This window comes from Heterodontus francisci, chromosome 1 (assembly GCF_036365525.1).
Source record: "Heterodontus francisci isolate sHetFra1 chromosome 1, sHetFra1.hap1, whole genome shotgun sequence".
Taxonomy (NCBI): Eukaryota; Metazoa; Chordata; class Chondrichthyes; order Heterodontiformes; family Heterodontidae; genus Heterodontus; species Heterodontus francisci.
The window spans coordinates 199,628,881-199,651,668 of record NC_090371.1 but is presented as its reverse complement, the minus strand read 5'-3'; the positions used below and the strand labels follow the sequence as shown (position 1 = coordinate 199,651,668).

General features: G+C 45.1%; 1 protein-coding gene across 1 annotated transcript in view; it reads left to right on the top strand.

The window, feature by feature from the left end:
- The window catches only part of klhl2 (kelch-like family member 2), a 140,412-nt gene that overhangs the window by 27,562 nt on the left and 90,062 nt on the right, over positions 1-22,788 (top strand). The window contains 2 exon segments of the mRNA XM_068040030.1: positions 7,312-7,437; positions 16,700-16,806. Coding sequence (XP_067896131.1) covers positions 7,312-7,437; positions 16,700-16,806 — 233 coding nt within the window.

Sequence of the window (22,788 nt, the reverse complement as noted above, 5' to 3'; positions counted from 1 at the left end):
TTGACTATTGCTCTGGCCTGGGCAGTACATGTGAAAAACATGCTCCAAATGGTTGGGGGCTACAGCTCATATCAATTAGTTTATGGCAGGAATATGAAAATACCTTCGGTAATGTGGGATCATCCCCTGTCTTTAGAGGGGGCTACAAGTACTTCAATTTTTGCGGAACATTTAAATGCCATGCATGCTGGGAGAAGAGCATTTATTAAAGCAGAGGTTTCAGAAAAAATCAGGAGAACTTTGAGATGTCTGATCAGGCCATCAGAAAATAAATTTAATACCGGGGACAGAAAGAATGGAGAGGCCCAGGAAAAGTTATAGTTATTGATGGCAAAACAGTAATTTTGCAACATAGCAACCAAACTGTTAGAATACATTCCTCGTGGCTTATTGGCACTGATTATACATTGACAGAATCTGAACAAATGATGGATACTGGTACTGCACCATGTACTTCGCATGCACATATGTTGCATCTATATGAGCAACAGATTGTGGCAGATAACGGACTGACTGAGAGTGGACCAATTGATCAGTGAAGATCAAGATAAGGCCATTTATCCCAAAGTTCGACTAGAGTGACGCATATGGCAGAAGGGGCTAGTGAACGGAGGGAAGCCACCATTATAGGAAGGGCAGGAAAGGCCAGAGGGAAATACAAACATTGGCTGAATGTACGAGACAAGGGACAGGCTATCAGACGTATAGATTGGCAGAAGGAAGTAAAAAATGTGGAAGGCCAGACAGTGTAGTTCAAGTTCAGACAGTGGGCCTGATAATGATCATAGTCCAAGGAAAAGGTCACAAACTTGCGAAAGGAAGTCTGGTCGTAGGAGGGACAGGTGGAGTAGTAGTTCAGAAAGGGATAGGAAATCTAGTAGGGGAATGTGGTTTCACAGGAGTAAGGACCAGAGAGCAAGCAAAGAGCACTACAAGAAGTAGGAGCCCTTGTCGAGAAGCTCTAGGACTACTAACAAGTAAGATGGTAAGTTGGTAAAGGATGCATAACGGAGCTTGACGGAGTTTGGGAGAGTTTAGCATATACACAGAGGTGCCAGATAGAGGACAACCAACATTGTCCCATAGATGGATCTGTGCAGAGAAAGTACTTCCAGATGGTACGTCTAAAGCTAGGGCCAGACTTGTAGCTCGGGGATTTGAGGAACGACTCGGTGACCAGGCAATTAGTAGACTCCCCAAACAGCAGGAAAAACAAGTCTGAGGATTTTCCTAGCCCTTTTAGCGACACATTCCTGGGAATGTAAATCCATTGACATCAAAGCAGGATTTTTGCAAGGGGAGCAATTTCAAAGGGAAGTATTTTTAAAGCCACCAAAAGAAGCTGGAGATAGAGGGGAAATTATGGAAGCTAAACAAGTGTGATTGTGGGCTAAACAATGCATCCAGGGTGTGGTATTTTTCAGTTGGGTCCGTCCTACTAAAAGCTATTTGTATTCAGCTAAAAGCAGATCCGGCAATGTTTTATTGGTACTATGAAGAAAAACTAGCAGGCACTTTCTTGATGCATGTAGACGATTTTCTGTGGGAAGGATCTGCAGCATGTGAGAAATCTGTGTTAGATAAAGTTATAAAGGAACATAAAATTGGAAGTCTGGCTTCTGGAGCTTTTAAATATATAGGGTTGAATATTAGGCGGACTAAGTTGGGATAACCCTAAATCAACAGAGAATGTTAATAGGATCCCAATAAATTGGGCCAGATCCTCACAAAAGGAAGACTCTACAACCAAGGAAGAAGCAGATCAGTTAAGGAGCTTAATCGGGCAATTAAACTGGTTCTGCACACAAACTAGGTTGGATGCTTGCTATAATGTATTAGAATTGAGCACCATGCTGAACCATGCTACTGTTGGGGAAGAGCTGAAAGCAAATAAGACATTGAAGAGATTGAGTTTTGACAAATTTACACTCATGTTCCCAGCATTGGGTGACCCAGAAGAAATGAAATTAGTCATTTTTAGTGAAATGACATGCTAATCTTCCCAATGGTTATTCGAGCGCAGCAGGGTTCATTATATTTTTGATGGGAAGTAATCATAAATGTTGCCCATTAGCCTGGAAATTAAAGAAAATAAAGAGGATCGTTAAAAGCACCTTAGCTGCTGAGACTCTTGCATTGATAGAAGCGATAGATAAGGGTATGTATTTATCAGGTATTTTAAAGAAATTTTCGTTTAAGGGGCAATCAGAGAAAATTTTCCCTTGGAAGTTATATAGATAACCATTCTCCCTGGGACAATGTCCATTTCGACAAAAAGTATCATGCAAAAGAGGTTGAAGATTGATCTCGCGAGTATAAAAGAAATGTTGGGAAGAAAATAAATTTCCAAAATAAAATGGGTTGTCTGATTATTTTACGAAGAGAGGTGCTTGTTCAAAGAAATTGTTGGATGTCCTCTAAGAGGGCCATCTTGTGTTATGATGAGTTACGAAAACATGGAAATTTTTTAATGTTAAGATTGCTTTGTAATTCTTTAAACAAGTTTTTTTTAAATGGGGGGGGAATATACAGCATGTTAATGGATGGTGCTATTGAAGGTTGATGGTATAATGTAAGATGAAAAATGTATCATTATTTTGTCTTTTTGTTGTATGCATTCAATCTGTTGGTGTCTGATACATTCTGTTAATGAATGTTAAATACCTAGTAGTTGAAGATAATAGTGTGAACAGGTGTTGGGCGTTGATTAGTTAATTGTACTCTGATGTACATATAAAGAAGAATCAACCAGCACTGGCTGGGTGGTGTTCGGAGTGGAGAAGTTAGCTTTGTGGCAAGCAATAAACAGCCTCCACCAAAGCCTCCTAGTCTTAGTGTCTTCTTCACAAACTTGTTTGGAAATTTCTCTAACAGGTAAGCATGAAATCTGTTTTAGGCGGAGGCTATCCCTGAAGGAGGATATTGTGAAATATCAAGAGGAGTCATAGAGAGATACAGCACTGAAACAGGCCCTTCGGCCCACCGAGTCTGTGCCAACCAACAACCACCGATTTATACTAATCCGACATCAATCCCATATTCCCTACCACATCCCCACCATCCTCCTGCCACCTACCTACACAAGGGGCAATTTACAATGGCCAATTTACCTACCAACCTGCAAGTCTTTGGCTGTGGGAGGAAACCGGAGCACCCGGCGTAAACCCACGCGCTCGCAGGGAGAACTTGCAAACGCCACACAGGCAGTACCCAGGACCGAACCTGGGTCGCTGGACCTGTGAGGCTGCGGTGCTAACCACTGTGCTGTCAGGAGCATTAAGTGATTGGCAGTAAATTCCAAGGAATGGAATTTAGACAGCTAAAAGCATCCTTCGGAAGGAAGGGGTAGATGCACAAGATGCCAGAATCAGAAGTATGAAGAATGTATGTGGAAGAGGTGATGAGAATTTTAATTTTGAAGGGTTTAGGTACCAGAAGTCAATGTAGGTAAGTGAGGACAGAGTGATGGGCGAGTGAAACTGACTATGGGCTCGATACAAGTGACAGATTTTTAGATGAGCTGAAGTTGACAAATGGTAGAGGATGGAAGGCTGGCCAGGAGAACAATGAAATGGTTAAGCCGGAGGTGATGAAGACATGAATGAAGTTTTCAGCAGCAGACTGGCTGTGGTCAGAGTGGCAGCAGGCAATATTGTGCAGGTGGAAGTAGGCTGTCTTTGTGATGGAGAGGACATGCTGATGTCATGCTAGGCCCCCATCTGCCAAGAATAAGGCACATTAATTTTGTCATGGACATTGATTTTAAACTGTTACTGGAGTGAAGAAAAGATTTGTTAAACAGATCATCTGTGGCTGGAAAAGGCATTTGCATATTAACATAGTGATTGGAAGGAAAAAGGACCATTCCCTGACGCATTCAACCCACAATGGACCTTGATCACCAGGTATTGTGTGTAAGAGGAGCATTGCAGAGACTGCTAAGGTGATACAATCCAAGACGTGGGCAGAGCAGTCAGTCACATGACTAACCTGCTTGGCAACCTGGGGTTTTCTGAATTGTAGAAACTGTTTGTTTGAACTAGGACTGACTGCTCCTGGACTGAGAAGATCTCTCCTATCTGCTCCCATCTCTCTCACAAGCCTCTGAATCCACTGAAGACACATGAACACCAAGCAAGAAAGTCTCCTACAGCGAACAAGGTTTAACAAGAATACTGGGTCCCAACGAAAAGCACGATCTACCTACAATCAAGGATTCTACAGTGAGCTCGAAGAACCGTAACAAAAACTCTTCAGATTTTGCCTCAAATTTTTCCACTTTTTTTTCTTCTCTTTTCTGTCTCTATTTGCATGTGTGTATCATGTATGCATGCTAGCGCGGGCACATCATGTATCTGTAGGCGTCAATCGCATTAGAGTTTAAGTTTAATAAATTTCAACTTTTCTTCTTTAAACTTAAGCCTGTTTGTGCTGGTTTCTTTGCCTTATAATTGGAAAGCAGTGAACAAGGCTTCACAAAGGGGGAGCAAAAAACTGTATGTTTAAAAATAAAACCCTGTTATAGTAAGACAAGGTGAAGGCTGAGAGGGAACCCTAGACACCTTTCTCACCTGGTCGTAACACTGTTAAAAGGATAGCATAGAGTTGAATATGATGTCACGATTGTGAACAGTTGGTTCAGTCAGAGGCAGTAGCTGGGGGTGGGGGGAGAGGAGGATGATATCAGTGATAAGGGAACAGAGTTTGTTCCAGAAGCCAAAGATGATGGCTTTGGTCTTCCCAATGTTTAGCTGGATGAAATTGCAGCTCTTTTGACATCTGACATCACCGAGGCAGTGGAAGCTGACTCCGTGTCTGTGGAGTATGTTGCCAATGCATATGTAGATGAACGAGGTAGGGGATTCTGAAAAACTATACTGGAGCTGCTTTGGGAATCGAAGCAAGGGCAGTTCCACCAAATCGGACAAGGAGATGGTGGTGTAGTCAAACAAGTCAAATGCTACAGAAGGGATGAGGAGGGTTAATGCTTCATGATCAAAATCGCAGAGAATATCTTTCATCATTTGATTAGGGCCGTTTCGCTGTTGTAGGCTGGTAGGAAATCTGATTTGGGGATTTAAACAAGAAGTTGCGGGAGAAATAGACATGGATTTGGAGGTGATATTGGAACTATAACAAACATTAGTCTAGGGTAGGGGTCAGCAACCTTTATAACTTGAGCCTTTTAATAAAAAAAAAATTGCCAAAAATAAAAACTATTGGGGGCCACAAAAGATGAAATTTCAGCATTTCTAAACCAAATACTTGGTAAATTGCCAAGTGTCTGGTAGAATGCATAATTTTCATACAGAAATTCAATACATGTATTTATTATATATCAGTAGAAAAAAAGACCGAACTGAATTATCCTTTTTCTGACTTTTTTAACTATAGTTTTGTCAGTAAAGTCATCTTCAAAACAAACTGTAACTTCAGATATGTAACATTTAACAATTTTTTTCAGCTGTTGATTCTCATGATTTAAAAAAAAAAGTTTCGAATTGCACATTCAGAATAATTATCGTCTCAGCTATATTCAAAACAATAATGGTCACAACCATAAAACCTGTTCCTCGAATCAAAGACTTGCCTAAAACCTTGGTGTAGCTATACGACTCAAACAAATTTATTTTGAGCACCATGATGTTTTTTGTTAAAATAATCATTTGAAACTGTAAGAATGCAGCATAATGATTAGCCTTTTATCCCCACAATAAAAACACGGCTCTTACTTTTCCTGACGTAATTTTTTTTTTAGGCTTTTTTCACCTTAATGCGATCCAACTGGAAAAGGTTGGGAGCCGCAAATGAGATGTTAAAGAGCTGCATGTGGCTCTGGAGCCGCAGGTTGCAGACCCCTGGTCTAGAGGGTACCAGGCATATTCCTATGTTGCTATGTAAGTGCATGTTCTTTTACGTTTGCTGGTCTGCATATAACTATGCTGCTGCATCACTAGTGAAATGCTGAATGAAGGCCAGATGTCGCCTATTAGGAGGGTCACTTCTGTGGCTATTACAGTGGCCATCTCAGAATGGCATTGGTGAAGTCCTGGGAAGTGGTTGGTTGCATTTGATGTATGGTCTTGAGTGGGACAAAAATGGAGAATATTTTAGTGACTAGTGGAAAAATATACTTTAATGAAGGCATATGTTTTACAGACATGGATTTTCTATCTTCCATCCCCTCTACTGCCAGATCAAATTCGAGGGCTTAAAAGTAGAAGAATACAATTTTGCTTGTTCTATAGAACATGTGATAAAATCTAAAAATTGGGTGTCATTAAATTAAAACTTTTTGCAATTGTGAATAACTATATCCAGGTCTGGGTAATATCCATATGACTAAACCCAAATAATTTGTTTATTTGGGGATAAACATCAGTTTTCTGTACTCCAGACATACAGGTTTTTTTTTAAAAACCCCGTAACGTAGTTTAAGAACAGCCTGTGGCACTTCACAGCAGCGTTATCAGACAAAGCTTGACACTGAGCCATATAAGATCATATTGGGAGAAGTGACCAAAAGCTTGGTCAAAGAGGGAGATTCTAAGGTGTAACGTAAAGGAGAGAGATATAGAAAGGCGTGGGGCCTAGGCAGCTGAAGGCATGGTCACCACCTTGTGGGATAATGAAAATTGGGGTGCACAAGAGACCAGAGTATGAAGTGCAGAGGTCTCGTAGGGTTGTGCACCTACCAACTAATTATGTTATTTGTTTTAGGTACTATTCAGTGTTCTGGCTTCTGCTGAGCAGTGATGACCCATTTAGTCAGATGATAATAGTGACAATTTTCAGAAGTTTCAGCAAAATCTAGAAATTTGTAAAGGGATGCTGGTCCTGTATTTGAGAGGTTCCTGATTTTGGTTATACCTTGCCGGCTGCTGCAACACGAACTTTTACTTGGCAGTTTTACACTTCCTACGCACATGCATAATATATCAAGTATTTCGATAAATGGTTTCTGCCATATTAGGTAATGTCACAAATCATGCTGCACCCACTTTTGTGTTTAGTTTTGGTGAAGTTTTTTTTTAAAGAGGCTTTATCAAGGTAATGCCAGACATTTGATGTAGTTTGCTTTGGTTTAATCCTTTCCTTGAATTTTTTAAATATCTGAAATCCCTCCTTACCAAATAAAACTAACTGTATGTGGAGGCCTTGCTGGAGCATAGTAGTCTGATATAATTACCAGTTTAATTGTTTGACTCCTGATAGGTGGCTGACTTAATGGGACTAAGCTAACTGAATAGTCACATTTCATTTGTTACGGATCTTCCCTGATGGATATTTAATTCTCTTTTTTTCTTACAGGTGCACAAAATTATGCCAACATAAACGTCACGATCTAAAGGATGATGTTTCTGAGAAACAGTGTCCCGTTACTGTGAATCCTCGTCATATGAAAAAAGCTTTTAAAGTTATGAATGAACTGAGAAGGTATGTCTCTGGCTATTGTAGTGTCACAGGGTTTGAAACAAATATTTTAATGACTAACAGATGGTCGCTGCTTGTGGTTCTACAACTCTATTCTTAAGTTTCCCACAGTAGATCGTCTGCTGCCAGGTTTGTAGCCAGTGACTGGGTGTGCAAGTGCAGACCTGGAGATGTCTATTTTTACTATCCCCTTCTCTCATTGTCTTTCTGTGGCCTCAATTTAATGTTCTGATGGTCAAGAACTGACTGGGGGAATCAAGCATATTAACTCACTCTTACTTTGTGATGACATTTGGCATCCCAGCAGTTGCCAAGTAAACATTATCTATCAGAAATACAGTTTCCTTTCTTCTTCCCCATCCCAGTTTATAGCAATTTATTTTATCCAGTGTTTATTACTTCGCATTGGTGGTTTTGCACAGATTGTATTCTCCTCCTGACGTTGAGTTCCGTGGAGAGGGGGGCGGGTGGGGGCGAGCGGTGGCTGGGGTCGGAAGATATCAGTGGCAGCAGCCCGCCATGGAACTCGTCACCGGGATTGCTGGGCCCGATCTTCCTGGCAGCGGGGAAGCTCTGTGGTGGGCCCTCCGCCACTCTGTGACAGGACGTATCTTTACATATTTAGATTACCTGTTTGCATTAATTAAAATCTAATCTGCAGTAATCTTACCTGCAGTTCTGGATCTTCAGCGTGAAGGGCGGCACTCTCATGTGCCTTCACTTTCCCATCCAAGGAAAGCTGGCACCACTGAGGTGGGGAAGGGGGAACTCTGCATTTGTAATGTAGTTTTGTGTGGGGGTGGGGGGTGTGGTGAAGGGGTGAACTCTGCACAATGCAGTTGGGGAGATAAGGGGTCAACTCTGTATTGGTAGTGTAGTTGCCGGGGGTGGGGGCAAACGGGGCAAATATGTATTTTTGGTGTAGTTGTTGAGGGGCGTGCTGGAAGGGGGAAACTGCAGTTTCTTCACAGGGCTGGCAGCACTTGCACAGAAACAGTTGACGCTGTTCACGGCATCACTGAGGCCGCCATGTGATTGGGCAGGGGGTGTGCCCCGCATATGATAATGAGCCGCCGGACTAAAGACTGCTTGTCCCATTTTTTTACGCCCGCTTCCGCTCCTGGTGGCGGGACCACAAGATTCAGCCCACTATGATCGTCACCCTCTTGGCCTCTTCAGTATTGCAAAGTATTTACAGCACAGAAACAGGGTTCAGAGTTCACCCTTCCCCACCCCCCCTCCCCCCTCCAACTACACTACAAATGTAGAGTTTCCTCTTCTCCTGTGGTGATGTTTATGCTCCACATGAGCCTCTTTCCACCCTTCTTCTAACACCATCAACATATCCTTCTATTTCTTTCTTCCTCATATGCTTATCAACTTCGTCTTAAAGACATCTATGCTATTCACCTCAACCACACCATCTGGTCTTGAGTTCCACATTCCAACCACTCTCCTAGAATGATAAAATGCTTACAGCACAGAAGGAGGCAATTCAGTCAGTTGTGTCCAGTTGTCTCTCTGCAAGAGCAACACAGCTAGTTCCACTCCCTGCCCTTTCCCTGTAGCCTTGCACATTTTTTTCTTCAGATGCTTATCTGGGTAAAGAACTTTCTCCTGAATTCCCTATTGGATTTATTATTAACTCTTGTTTTACCAAGTTCTGATTTTGCCCGCAAATGGAAACGTCTTCTCAATGTCTACCCTTTCATAATCTTAAAAACCTGTGTCAAGGCACCCCTCAGTCTTCTCTTTTCTAGTAAAAAGCGCCCCAGCCTGTTCAAACTTTCCTGACAGGTATAACCTCTCAGTTCTGGTATCATTCTAGTAAATCTTCTTTGCACCTTTTCCGATGCCTCGACATCTTTTTTATAATATGGAGACCAGAATTGTTAACGGTACTCCAATTGTGGTGTAACCAAGGTTCAATACAAGTTTAAGAGCAAAATATTGCAGAGGCTGGCAATCTGAAATAAAAACAAAGTGCTGGAAATACTCAGCAGGTCTGGCAGCATCTGTGGAGTGAGAAACAGAGTTAATGTTTTAGGCCTGTTGCCTTTCATCAGTATTGGCAAAGGTGAGAAATGTAATAGACTTTGAGCAAGTGAAAAGGGCATGGGTGTGTGTGGAGAAGAACAAAAGGGAAGGTGTGTGATAGGATGGAGGGCAGGAGAGAATAAATGATGGAGATGATGCACTCTATAGTCTTCTGGACTCAGCATTGAGTTCAACAATTTCAGAGCATGACTGCTATTTTTTTATTTTTATTTTCCTTTTTATATTTTATTTTTTAACCACGTGCCGGTCTTAAATTTGTTTTTCATGTTTTTGCATTCAGATAGAGCTGTTCATTATTCTGCCATTAACGTTCTCTCTGGACTAATGCTTTGTCTTTTATTAAAACTATTAACACTCCTTTTTATTTTTTGTTCTCTTACAACCAGGTGCAAAAGGTGCCTAGGGGTCTGTAACTATCTTCACCTGGTCTTATTGTAATAGGGTTTAATTTTGAACACACTGTGTTGAGCTCTCCCTTTGTAAATCCTTGTTCACAAAATTCTAATTCTTCTTCGTCTTCGTCATCTTCCTCCTCCTCCTCCTTGTCGCGAGAGACAGTGGGTAAGCGCGTGGAGGTGGTCAGTGGTTTGTGAAGCAGCGCCTAGAGTGGCTATAAAGGCCAATTCTAGAGTGACAGACTCTTCCACAGGCGCTGCAGATAAAGTTGGCTGTCAGGGCTGTTACACAGTTGGCTCTCTCCTTGCGCTTCTGTCTTTTTTCCTGCCAACTGCTAAGTCTCTTCGACTCGCCACACTTTAGCCTCGCCTTTATGGCTGCCTGCCAGCTCTGGCAATCACTGGCAACTGACTCCCACGACTTGTGGTCAATGTCACAGGACTTCATAATAAAAGCAAAATACTGCGGATGCTGGAAATCTGAAATAAAAACAAGAAATGCTGGAAATACTCAGCAGGTCTGGCAGCATCTGTGGAGAGAGAAGCAGAGTTAACGTTTCGGGTCAGTGACCCTTCTTCGGAACTGGCAAATATTAGAAATGTCAAAGGTTATAAGCAAGTGGGGGTGGGGCAAGAGATAACAAAGGAGGTGGTGTAGATTGGACAAGGTCACGGAGAATAACCAACCAGAAGGTCATGGAGCAAAGGCAAACAATATGTTAATGGTGTGTTGAAAGACAAAGCATTAGTACAGATAGGGTGTTAACGGAGTGAAGATTGAACAGCAGCAAGCACAAACATGCAAAAAAAACCAGTGGGTAAACAAACTGAACAAACTAAGAGAAGGACTCCATTCCATTCTCCCAGTTTCTTCGTCTCCGGCGCATCTGCTCTGGTGATGCTATCTTGCATGACAGCGCTTCTGATATGTCTTCCTTTTTCCTCAATCGAGGGTTCCCGCCCACTGTTGTTGACAGGGCCCTCAATCCTGTCCGGCCGATTTCCCGCACCTCTACCCTCACCCCTTCCCCTCCCTCCCAGAACCGCGACAGGGTTCCCCTTGTCCTCACTTTCCACCCCATCAGCCTCCATATCCAAAGGATCATCCTCTGCCATTTCCGCCACCTCCAGCGTGATGCCACTACCAAACGCAGCTTCCCCTCCCTTCCCCTGTCAGCATTCCGAAGGGATCGTTCCCTCCGCGACACCCTGGTCCACCCCTCCATTACCCCCACCACCTCGTCCCCTTCCCATGGCACCTTCCCCTGCAATTGCAGGAGGTGTAATACCTGCCCATTTACCTCCTCTCTCCTTGCTATCCCAGGCCCCAAACACTCCTTTCAGGTGAGGCATTGTTTTACTTGCACTTCTTTCATTGTAGTATACAGTATTCGCTGCTCATAATGTGGTCTCCTCTACACTGGGGAGACCAAACACAGACTGGGTGACCGCTTTGCGGAACACCTCAGCTCAGTCCGCGGGCAGGACCCTGAACTTCCGGTTGCTTGCTATTTCAACACTTTTTCCACCCCCCTGCTCTCATGCTCACATCTCTGTCCGGTGATTGCTGCAGTGTTCCGGTGAACATCAACGCAAGCTTGAGGAACAGCACCTCATTTACCGATTAGGCACACTACAGCCTGCCGGGCTGAACATTGAGTTCAATAATTCCAGAGCATGACCAGCCTCACATTTTACTTTTATTTTTAGTTAATTTTTCTTTTTTACATTTTTTTTTTTTGGTATGTTTATTTCATTTCATCTTAGTTTGTTCAGTTTGCTTACCCACTTTTTTTTTTCATATTTGTGCTTGTTGCTGTTCAATCTTCAGTCTGTTAACACCCTATCTGTACTAATGCTTTGTCTTTCAACACACCATTAACATATTGTTTGCCTTTGCTCCATGACCTTCTGGTTGGTTATTCTCCGTGACCTTGTCCAATCTACACCACCTCCTTTGTTATCTCTTGCCCCACCCCCACTTGCTTATAACCTTTGACATTTCTAATATTTGCCAGTTCCGAAGAAGGGTCTCTGACCCGAAACATTAACTCTGCTTCTCTCTCCACAGATGCTGCCAGACTAGCTGAGTATTTCCAGCATTTCTTGTTTTTATCACAGGACTTCATGTTGCGTTTGCAGACATCTTTAAAGCGGAGACATGGACGGCCGGTGGGTCTGATACCAGTGACGAGCTCGCTGTACAATGTGTCGTTGGGGATCCTGCTATCTTCCATGCGGCTCGCATGGCCAAGCCATCTCAAGCGCCGCTGGCTCAGTAGGATGTATATGCTGGGAATGTTGGCTGCCTCAAGGACTTGTGTGTTGGAGATACGGTCCTGACACCTGATGCCAAGGATTCTCCGGAGGCAGCGAAGATGGAATGAATTGTGACGTCGCTCTTGGCTGACATACGTTGTCCATGCCTCGCTGCCGTAGAGCAAGGTACTGAGGACACAGGCTTGATACACTCGGACATTTGTGTTCAGTGCCAGTGCGCCATTTTCCCACACTCTCTTGGCCAGTCTGGACATAGCTGTGGAAGCCTTTCCCATTCGCTTGTTGATTTCTGCATTGAGAGACAGGTTACTGGTGATAGTTGAGCCTAGGTAGGTGAACTCTTGAACCACTTCCAGAGCGTGGTTGCCGATATTGATGGATGGAGCATTTCTGACGTCCTGTCCCATGATGTTTGTTTTCTTGAGGCTGATGGTTAGGCCAAATTCATTGCAGGCAGCTGCAATCCTGTCTGAGTCTCTGCAGACACTCTTCAGTGTGAGATGTTAATGCAGCATCGTCAGCAAAGAGGAGTTCCCTGATGAGGACTTTCCGTACTTTGGTCTACGCTCTTAGACGGGCAAGGTTGAACAACCTGCCACCTGATCTTGTGTGGAGGAAAATTCCTTCTTCTGAAGACTTGAACGCAGAGAGAGCAGCAGGGAGAAGAAGGTTCCAAACAGTGTAGGTGCGAGAACACAATTCCAATTATAAGGCAAAGAAATGAGCACAAATGGACGTTTTTTGGTTTAAAGGAGAAAGATGAAATTTATTAAACCTTAAACTCTGATGCAGATAACGCTTTTGGATATACGACGTGCCCACGCTAGCATGCACGCATGCAAATAGGGACAGAAAAGAGCAGAAGAAAAGATAAGTAGAACAGTTTGAGGCAATATCATGTTACCGTTTCTCGAACTCACTGTCGTCCTTGATTGAAGATATGGTCTTGTGTTTCATTGGGGCCCAGTATTCGTCTTGAACCTAGTTCACGTAGGAGACTGTTATCTCTTTGAGTTTATGTGTCTTCACAAAATTCAATTCTGTGGGAAAGAGATGGAAGCAGACAGGAGAGGAGATGTTCTCAGTCCATGAGCACACGGTGTTCTGAGTTCAAAATCTGTTTTTCCAGTTTAAAACTCCCCTAGTTAGCCAGCAGGTGGTCATGTAACTGACTAGTTTGACTGTGTATTGGTGGGGGCGGGCAGGGACTGGCTCCCTTTGTTTCCACGTTGTCTGGTGCTATGCAAATGTCTTTCCAGTCAAGAACTTGCAATTTTTAAGAGTTAATGTTCATGTAGCGAAATGATGTGTGCCTCAGTTTTGGCTGGTTGTGGGTGAGGGGGGTTGCCTGACAGTTCTGTGACATCGCTGTCATTTAATCGCTCCTGCTCTCTGACTATCACACACCTTCTCTCTTATTGTTCTCCCCCACTTTCACTTGCTCAAAGCCTATTACCTTTGCCAGTTCTGATGACTGGTCACAGACCTGAAATGTTAACTCTGTTTCTCTCTCCACAGATGCTGTCAGACCTGCTGAGTATTTCCAGCACTATCTTTTATTTCACTACAAATTTAATCTAACTTCCCTGCTTTTCAATTCTATTCCTCTAGAAATGAACCTTAGTGCTTTGTTTGCTTTTTTTATGGGATTATAACCTGCATAACCACTTTTAGTGATTTTCTGTATCTGTACCCCTCAATCCCTCTGTTCCTCTAACCCATTTAGACACTTATTTTCCAAGTATGTGGCATCCTTATTCTGTCAACCAAAATGTATCACCTCACACTTATCTGTATTGGAATTCATTTGCCAATTACGTACCCTTTCTGCAAGTTTATTAATACCTTCCTGTGTGCCGTTCTGATCTCCACATTTAAGAAAAGATATATTTGCACTGGAGGCAGTGCAACGAAGATTTACTAAATTGGTCCCTGGGATGAGGGGGGTTATCCTATGGTGAGAGGCTGAGTAAATTGGGCCTATATTCTCTGGAGTTTAGAAGAATGAGAGGTGATCTAATTGAGACAGACAAGATTCTGAAAGGGCTTGATAGGATAGAAGCTGAGAGATAGTTCCCACTAGTCAGGGAATCTAGAACACGGGGACACAGTCTCAGGATAAGGGGTAAATCATTCAGGACTGAGATGTGGAGAAATTACTTCATTCCAAGGGTTGTGAATCTTTGGAATTCTCTACCCCAGAGGATCATGGATGCTCTATCATTGATTACATTTAAGGCTGGGATAGATAGATTTTTGGTTTCACAGGGAATCGAGGGATATGGGGAGCGAGCAGGAAAATTGAATTGACGCCCTTCATCAGCCATAGTTGTATTGAATGGCGGAGCAGGCTCGATGGGCCGTATGGTCTACTTCTCCTATTTTTTGTGTTTTTGTGTGTTCCTGCATTTTGTCAGTCTTTCTCTGTATAACTACACTTCCCCCTCCCCAATTTGATATTTGCAATTTTGCAAATTTTTAATATTCGTTCACTGGATGTGGGCTTTGCTGGCAAGGCCAGGATTTATCTCACTTGAGAAGGAGGTGTGAGCCGCCGCCTTGAACTATGTGGTGGAAGTATTCCTGAATGATGTTGAACTTCTTGAGTGTTGTTGCGGCTGCACTCATCCATGCAGGTGGAGAGTAGTCTGGCACGCTATTTATTTATCTGAGCTTGTAGATGGTGAAAGGTTTTGGGGAGTCAGGAGGTGAGCAACTCGACAAAGAATACCCAGCCTCTGACTTGCTCTTACAGCCATTGCATTTATGCAACTGGCCCAGTTGAGTTTCTGGTCATCGGTGACCCCAGGAAATTGATGGTGAGAAATTCAACTATGATAATGCCATTGAATGTCAAGGGGAGATGGTTAGACTCTCTCTTGATGGAGATAGACATTGTCTGGCACTTGTGTGGCAAGTAACTTAATGCCACACATCAGCCCAAGCCTGAATGTTGTCCAGGTCTTGCTGCCTCTGGGCATGGACTGTTTCATTATCTGAGCAGTTGCAAATGGAACTGTTCACTGTGCAATCATAAGTGAACATCCCCACTCCTGACCTTGTGATGGAGGAAAGTCATTGATGAAACAGCTGAAGATAGTTGGGCAAATGACCCTTCCCTGAGGAACTCTTGCATTGATGTCCTGGAGCTGAGATGAATAGTCTCTAACAATCACAACCATCTCCTTTTGTGCTAGGAATGACTCCAACCAGTCAAGAGTTTTTTCCCCCTGATTCCCATTGACTTCAATTTTACTAGGGCTCCTTGATGCCACACTTGACCACTCTCACCTCACTTCCGATTCCGAAGTAGTAATGGGAACAAAACCAAATTATGTCTCCTGTAGCATATATCTGAATATATTTATATGGTGATCACTTTCTCACTGTTTGTTTAAAAAGATATGAAAATATTGCAGACTTTTTTTTTTAAATGGCTCACGTCAGTACTAATTGTTTCCTTATATTTTGTGGGAGAGGAGATTTTATGTTGACCAAGGTGAGGTTTGTTGCTGCTAGAACAGACAACACTTCTCCAACTTTTGGCACTGTTGCAACCTTAGGGTCTACCTGTTATATTCTCTCAGGTACAACAGCACTGGTCATTCCTGTAAGCTCCTTACTCTTTTGCTATCGCCAGTGAACTGTGGAATGAAGGCCAGTTGTTTCGCCATCGGGAGAATTATTTGCATGCATGTTATAGTGACTCTCAATAGTGTTGGTCAACTCCTGGGAAAAGGTTGGTTGCATTTAATGAATGATCTTGAGTGGGAGAAAAATAGAGAAAATCTCAATGACTACTGGAAAATATATTTAAATGAAGACGTGTTTTAATTCTCTTTCTTCCATTTCCACTCCACCTCCCCCCCCCCACCCCCCAACCTTCAGGAAAAGTAAGAGTTCTTAAAAGTGCAAGAGAAAAATACAGCTTCACTTGTTACTTTATTAAGCATTCGGTAAGATCTGAAAGTTGGGTATCATTAAATTAAGCATCTTGAGGATGTGACCGTACTGCTGTGGATTTAATTATACAATTATCTGGGGTGTAACATCAGCACTTCTATGTGATTTGAAACATCCCTTTTTACATGTCATAGAGGGTCCCTCTCCAGTCTCTTCAAAAGTTGACGGAGAAGCACTTTGTGAAATGAGGCCAGCTATCAATTAAGCTGCGTTATTTCACAGGTGGCAAGGGGAGATACAGAGCAAGTTCAACTTTATTCAATCTTGCGTCTCCTCTTGAAAAATGGGGATGAAGTAATATAATACACGGTCTGTCACTTTTATGGGCTGACATGTTTTTGGCATAACTTTCTCTCTCAACGACTCTGATTGCAATATCCAATCATCTTCACTTTCAGCTAACGTTCCAGGACAAACTCTGAAAGCCCCCAACCATGGGTTTTCCCTTACTTTCTGTTAATTCTATCCCCGGAGCAGAAGGGTAGTGTCAGTGACCAGTAAAGGGGGTATAGCATTGGGTTTAGTACTGAATATTGTCTTCAAATAATTTTCACTGTGTTCTCTTACAGTCAGAACCTTTTGTGTGATGTAACACTTGTAGCTGAAGATACTGAGATTCCAGCACACAGAGTCGTTCTGGCAGCTTGCAGTCCGTACTTCCATGCAATGTTTACAGGTATTGTGATACCAGTAGTTACATATGTCTAGGTAGCAAAATGAATGGTCATAGAAAGGCACGGTGCTGTAGATTGGGGATTCAGTCCTCTGCCATACTGGGACTCAAAATTGAACCTATGATTTCCTCTCATGGTAAATTTCCAACCTCATCGGTGGGAAGATTCCTGAATGGAATTGAAATGCTTCCTCAAAGCGACGAAAAATTGGAAGCCAACTCAATGCAGCAGCTCTGGTGCACCTTCTTGGCAGCTGGCTCAGAAGTAACAGTGGTCACCTTTGATCTTGTCTTTGCCCTTCATAATCAGTTGTCATCGTATGTGCTTTTTAGCAAGTGTCACGTGAGCAATCAGAATAGGAGTCCTTGCTGATTTTATCTCCCTTCCCAGTTCAGGATGTCAACTGCTGCTAAACTGAGATTAGCTAACTTAAATACACACAAATACAAAGTATGTAATTTTGTTACACAAAAGGTAACAGAGTTAAGTAACCACAAGCAAGTGGTGAGGCCGTTAAATCGATTGTATCCTTGCCTGTTGAAAGGTTTGGTCCTGAATTACAGAAGTGTTTAATTAGGTTTTGCTTCACCATGACTCCTGTTTTTAGGCATTCTGTGATGAGCTGTGTCTCCACCCCAAAACGCCTCCTGCTGTTTGTAGTACTGCAGTTGGCTGAAGGAGTAGTCTTTCACTGGAGGCAAGCTCTGCTTTTAGAGGATATATTGTGAAACTCATTATAGAAAACACTAGTGCCTGCTTGCAGTTGTACCCTTGGGCTATATTCCATCTAGGAAGTTGAAAAAGAATTGCACTCATTGTTTTCTTGGAAACTTTCATTTGCATGCAACTCCATTAACTGCATTTTTTTTATGGAGTTCTTGCACCTAAATAGAGTAGATGGGAATTTGCACCAAAATAAGTATTTTACCAAGTAAAGCTAAACTGTATTTGAAGGTCAACACTGATTTTGATGTGTGCCTTTTTTAATGTTGCGTATCTGACTACAGTGGCACTACTGGAGGAAGTGCACAACAGAGATGTGGGGCTGAATTTTATTCCGGTGCGGCTCTCCGCGGCGGCACCCTTTAAACGTGGCGGCGTTCCTGCATTTAGTAGCAGCCGCTGAGCCCTGCGATATTGCGCGCGGGGGCTCATTTAAATAGAGGAGGCGGAGCGGCCACCCCCGATGACGTAGAGGGGCGGCCGCCGCGTCCCCGGTAACTCTGTCCGCCGCCACTGCAATGGTGTCTGGCGCCACTGTGCCGGCGCTGTTTTTAAAGGGCTTTAAGCCCTGACAAATACTTTCAATTTTTAAATGGAAAACATTACTGTTTTTTATTAAATATAAAATTGTGATGATGGCCCTAATGCAACACCCACAATGGTCATTTCATTGCCCAAAATGACCGTCAATTGATATTTCAAATACCCGTACTTCCTGCCACCTCCACCGTCAGCCTTTCAACCCCATCCCACCATCGCCACAACCCATAAAAATTGATTTCCACACTAATCCAAGCCCCTCCCGCCCTGAAATTTTTATTCCTTCCCACTCCCCACCAGGTTCTTGCCTTGGAACGCCATGCGCAGTTCCAAAGGCGCGCAAAGGCCGAACAGAGGCTGTAAAATTGGCATGGGACAGCAGGTAAGTCAATTTGCATATATTTAATGGCTATCTACGTATGGAGATGAAGGGCCTGCTGCCTTCCTCCTCTCTCTTTCCCCCTCTCTCTCTTTCCCCCTCTCTCTCTTTCCCCCTCTCTCTCTTTCCCCCTCTCTCTCTTTCCCCCTCTCTCTCTTTCCCCCTCTCTCTCTTTCCCCTCTCTCTCTTTCCCCCTCTCTCTCTTTCCCCCTCTCTCTCTTTCCCCCTCTCTCTCTTTCCCCCTCTCTCTCTTTCCCCCTCTCTCTCTTTCCCCCTCTCTCTCTTTCCCCCTCTCTCTCTTTCCCCCTCTCTCTCTTTCCCCCTCTCTCTCTTTCCCCCTCTCTCTCTTTCCCCCTCTCTCTCTTTCCCCCTCTCTCTCTTTCCCCCTCTCTCTCTTTCCCCCTCTCTCTCTTTCCCCCTCTCTCTCTTTCCCCCTCTCTCTCTTTCCCCCTCTCTCTCTTTCCCCCTCTCTCTCTTTCCCCCTCTCTCTCTTTCCCCCTCTCTCTCTTTCCCCCTCTCTCTCTTTCCCCCTCTCTCTCTTTCCCCCTCTCTCTCTTTCCCCCTCTCTCTCTTTCCCCCTCTCTCTCTTTCCCCCTCTCTCTCTTTCCCCCTCTCTCTCTTTCCCCCTCTCTCTCTTTCCCCCTCTCTCTCTTTCCCCCTCTCTCTCTTTCCCCCTCTCTCTCTTTCCCCCTCTCTCTCTTTCCCCCTCTCTCTCTTTCCCCCTCTCTCTCTTTCCCCCTCTCTCTCTTTCCCCCTCTCTCTCTTTCCCCCTCTCTCTCTTTCCCCCTCTCTCTCTTTCCCCCTCTCTCTCTTTCCCCTCTCTCTCTTTCCCCCTCTCTCTCTTTCCCCCTCTCTCTCTTTCCCCCTCTCTCTCTTTCCCCCTCTCTCTCTTTCCCCCTCTCTCTCTTTCCCCCTCTCTCTCTTTCCCCCTCTCTCTCTTTCCCCCTCTCTCTCTTTCCCCCTCTCTCTCTTTCCCCTCTCTCTCTTTCCCCCTCTCTCTCTTCCCCCTCTCTCTCTTTCCCCCTCTCTCTCTTTCCCCCTCTCTCTCTTTCCCCCTCTCTCTCTTTCCCCCTCTCTCTCTTTCCCCTCTCTCTCTTTCCCCCTCTCTCTCTTTCCCCCTCTCTCTCTTTCCCCCTCTCTCTCTTTCCCCCTCTCTCTCTTTCCCCCTCTCTCTCTTTCCCCCTCTCTCTCTTTCCCCCTCTCTCTCTTTCCCCCTCTCTCTCTTTCCCCCTCTCTCTCTTTCCCCTCTCTCTCTTTCCCCCTCTCTCTCTTTCCCCCTCTCTCTCTTTCCCCCCTCTCTCTCTTTCCCCCTCTCTCTCTTTCCCCCTCTCTCTCTTTCCCCCTCTCTCTCTTTCCCCCTCTCTCTCTTTCCCCTCTCTCTCTTTCCCCCTCTCTCTCTTTCCCCCTCTCTCTCTTTCCCCCTCTCTCTCTTTCCCCCTCTCTCTCTTTCCCCCTCTCTCTCTTTCCCCCTCTCTCTCTTTCCCCCTCTCTCTCTTTCCCTCTCTCTCTTTCCCCCTCTCTCTCTTTCCCCTCTCTCTCTTTCCCCCTCTCTCTCTTTCCCCCTCTCTCTCTTTCCCCCTCTCTCTCTTCCCCCTCTCTCTCTTCCCCCTCTCTCTCTTTCCCCCTCTCTCTCTTTCCCCCTCTCTCTCTTTCCCCCTCTCTCTCTTTCCCCCTCTCTCTCTTTCCCCCTCTCTCTCTTTCCCCCTCTCTCTCTTTCCCCCTCTCTCTCTTTCCCCCTCTCTCTCTTTCCCCTCTCTCTCTTTCCCCCTCTCTCTCTTTCCCCCTCTCTCTCTTTCCCCCTCTCTCTCTTTCCCCCTCTCTCTCTTTCCCCCTCTGCTCTCTTTCCCCCTCTGCTCTCTTTCCCCCTCTGCTCTCTTTCCCCCTCTGCTCTCTTTCCCCCTCTGCTCTCGCTCCCCCTCTGCTCTCGCTCCCCCTCTGCTCTCGCTCCCCCTCTGCTCTCGCTCCCCCTCTGCTCTCGCTCCCCTCTGCTCTCGCTCCCCCTCTGCTCTCGCTCCCCCTCTGCTCTCGCTCCCCCTCTGCTCTCGCTCTCCCTCTGCTCTCGCTCTCCCTCTGCTCTCGCTCCCCCTCTGCTCTCGCTCTCCCTCTGCTCTCGCTCTCCCTCTGCTCTCGCTCTCCCTCTGCTCTCGCTCTCCCTCTGCTCTCGCTCTCCCTCTGCTCTCGCTCTCCCTCTGCTCTCGCTCTCCCTCTGCTCTCGCTCTCCCCTCTGCTCTCGCTCTCCCTCTGCTCTCGCTCTCCCTCTGCTCTCGCTCTCCCTCTGCTCTCGCTCTCCCTCCCCCCTCTGCTCTCGCTCTCGCTCTCGCTCTCGCTCTCGCTCTTGCTCTCTCGCTCTCTCGCTCTCTCGCTCTCTCGCTCTCTCGCTCTCTCGCTCTCGCTCTCTCGCTCTCTCGCTCTCTCGCTCTCTCGCTCTCGCTCTCGCTCTCGCTCTCGCTCTCGCTCTCTCGCTCTCTCGCTCTCTCGCTCTCGCTCTCGCTCTCTCGCTCTCTCGCTCTCGCTCTCTCGCTCTCTCGCTCTCGCTCTCTCGCTCTCTCGCTCTCGCTCTCTCGCTCTCTCGCTCTCTCGCTCTCTCTCCCTTCCCCCTCTGCTCTCGCGCTCTCTCGCTCTCTCTCCCTTCCCCCTCTGCTCTCGCGCTCTCTCGCTCTCTCTCTCTCTCTCTCTCTCTCCCTTCCCCCTCTGCTCTCGCGTCTCTCTCTCTCTCTCTCTCTCTCTCTCTCTCTCTCTCCCTTCCCCCTCTGCTCTCGCGCGCTCTCTCTCTCTCTCTCTCTCTCTCCCTCTCTCTCTCTCTCCCTCCCCCCTCCTCTCTCTCCTCTCTCTCCTCTCTCTCCTCTCTCTCCTCTCTCTCCTCTCTCTCCTCTCTCTCCTCTCTCTCCTCTCTCTCCTCTCTCTCCTCTCTCTCCTCTCTCTCCTCTCTCTCCTCTCTCTCCTCTCTCTCCTCTCTCTCCCTCCCCCCTCTGCTCGCTCGCTCTCTCTCTTTCTTCCCCCCCCCCCCCCCCCCCCCCCCAAACTCACAGAAAGCGGGAATGCTCAGCAGATGGTTGATCATGTTTTATTTTCTCTCAAGTCAGTTTCACAGCTGACTCATCCTGACATCGGGAACAACAGTTTCTGAACTTCGGATCGATTCGGAATATTTTAACAGGCTGCCGGAAAACCTCCAATCTGTCCAAAGTTCAGAATCTGCTGTTCCCGATGTCAGGATCTGCCAACTGTGAAACTGACTTGTGACCTTTTTTAAAAGCCAGTCTGATTATGTGGAATTTTTCATCTCCAGTCACGGACCCTGGGTACAGTTTACATCCGCAGGCCAGATAGAAACCTTCGGCGGGCCAGATCCTGGCCTGCGGGCCATATGTTGGACAACCCTGTTTTAAAACAATGATAGAAAGTATGAAAATTACTTTTGACATTATTTGATGGTACATTTCACGATTTATCAACTCTAACGCCATAAAGAATACACAGTGGACTGCTTCAAGAAGGCAGGCTTATGAGACTGTTATATGGTTAGCAGATTGTCGTCGATGTGAGGTTTTTCCCCCAGAGTTGCTGTCTTGCAGACTGCAGTGGGAAATCTGGCTGATACTGCCCCTCCCAAACCCAGGGGCATGGAACTCAATTGCAATTTCCTACTACCAGCTCAGCTGAAATCAATGAACCCCCCGCCCCCCCCCACGAGATTTCTTTGGCTCAACTTCTCACTGGATAAACATTGTGAAACATCAGCGCTTCCTCTGCCTCCACTCTCAACGAAAAGAAAATTAACCAAATTCTTTTCTGACAATGCACACAATTATAGCAACTGCAATCCTCTTAGTATGTACAGTTAGTTTCTTCATATCCGATGGATTTACTAAGAGCTGTACAAACAGAAGTGTCCTGAGTCTGCCTTATTTGAATAATTCCAATTCAAATGTTTGTGCTGTTTGAAGTATTTTGTGAGGGCTTTGTTATATAATTCCAAGTCTTTATAATTGACCTATCATACAACTTATATCCTTTTATAATACTTGCGTTCTGCAAGTCTTGACTTTGCAAAGATACAGAACTGCTACTATCCCTTTATTTTCCTGCCCCTCAACTTTCTTCCTATACTGTCTCTCCTAAAGGTATTAATTCCTTACTGGATACAGTTCTTCCAGTACCTCAACAAAAGGTCATTATTCATGTCTGAGACTTATACTTATAGCAATTAGGAAGAAGGAGCTGCGGGACCCGAGAGAAGTCCTGTGAAAAGGTGCCCCGAACACCCAAAACATCCACGAACGGCCCCGCCGGCCGCAACTTCAAAGCGCCCGCGGGAGATGGCTCGGAGAGCATCTGCAGC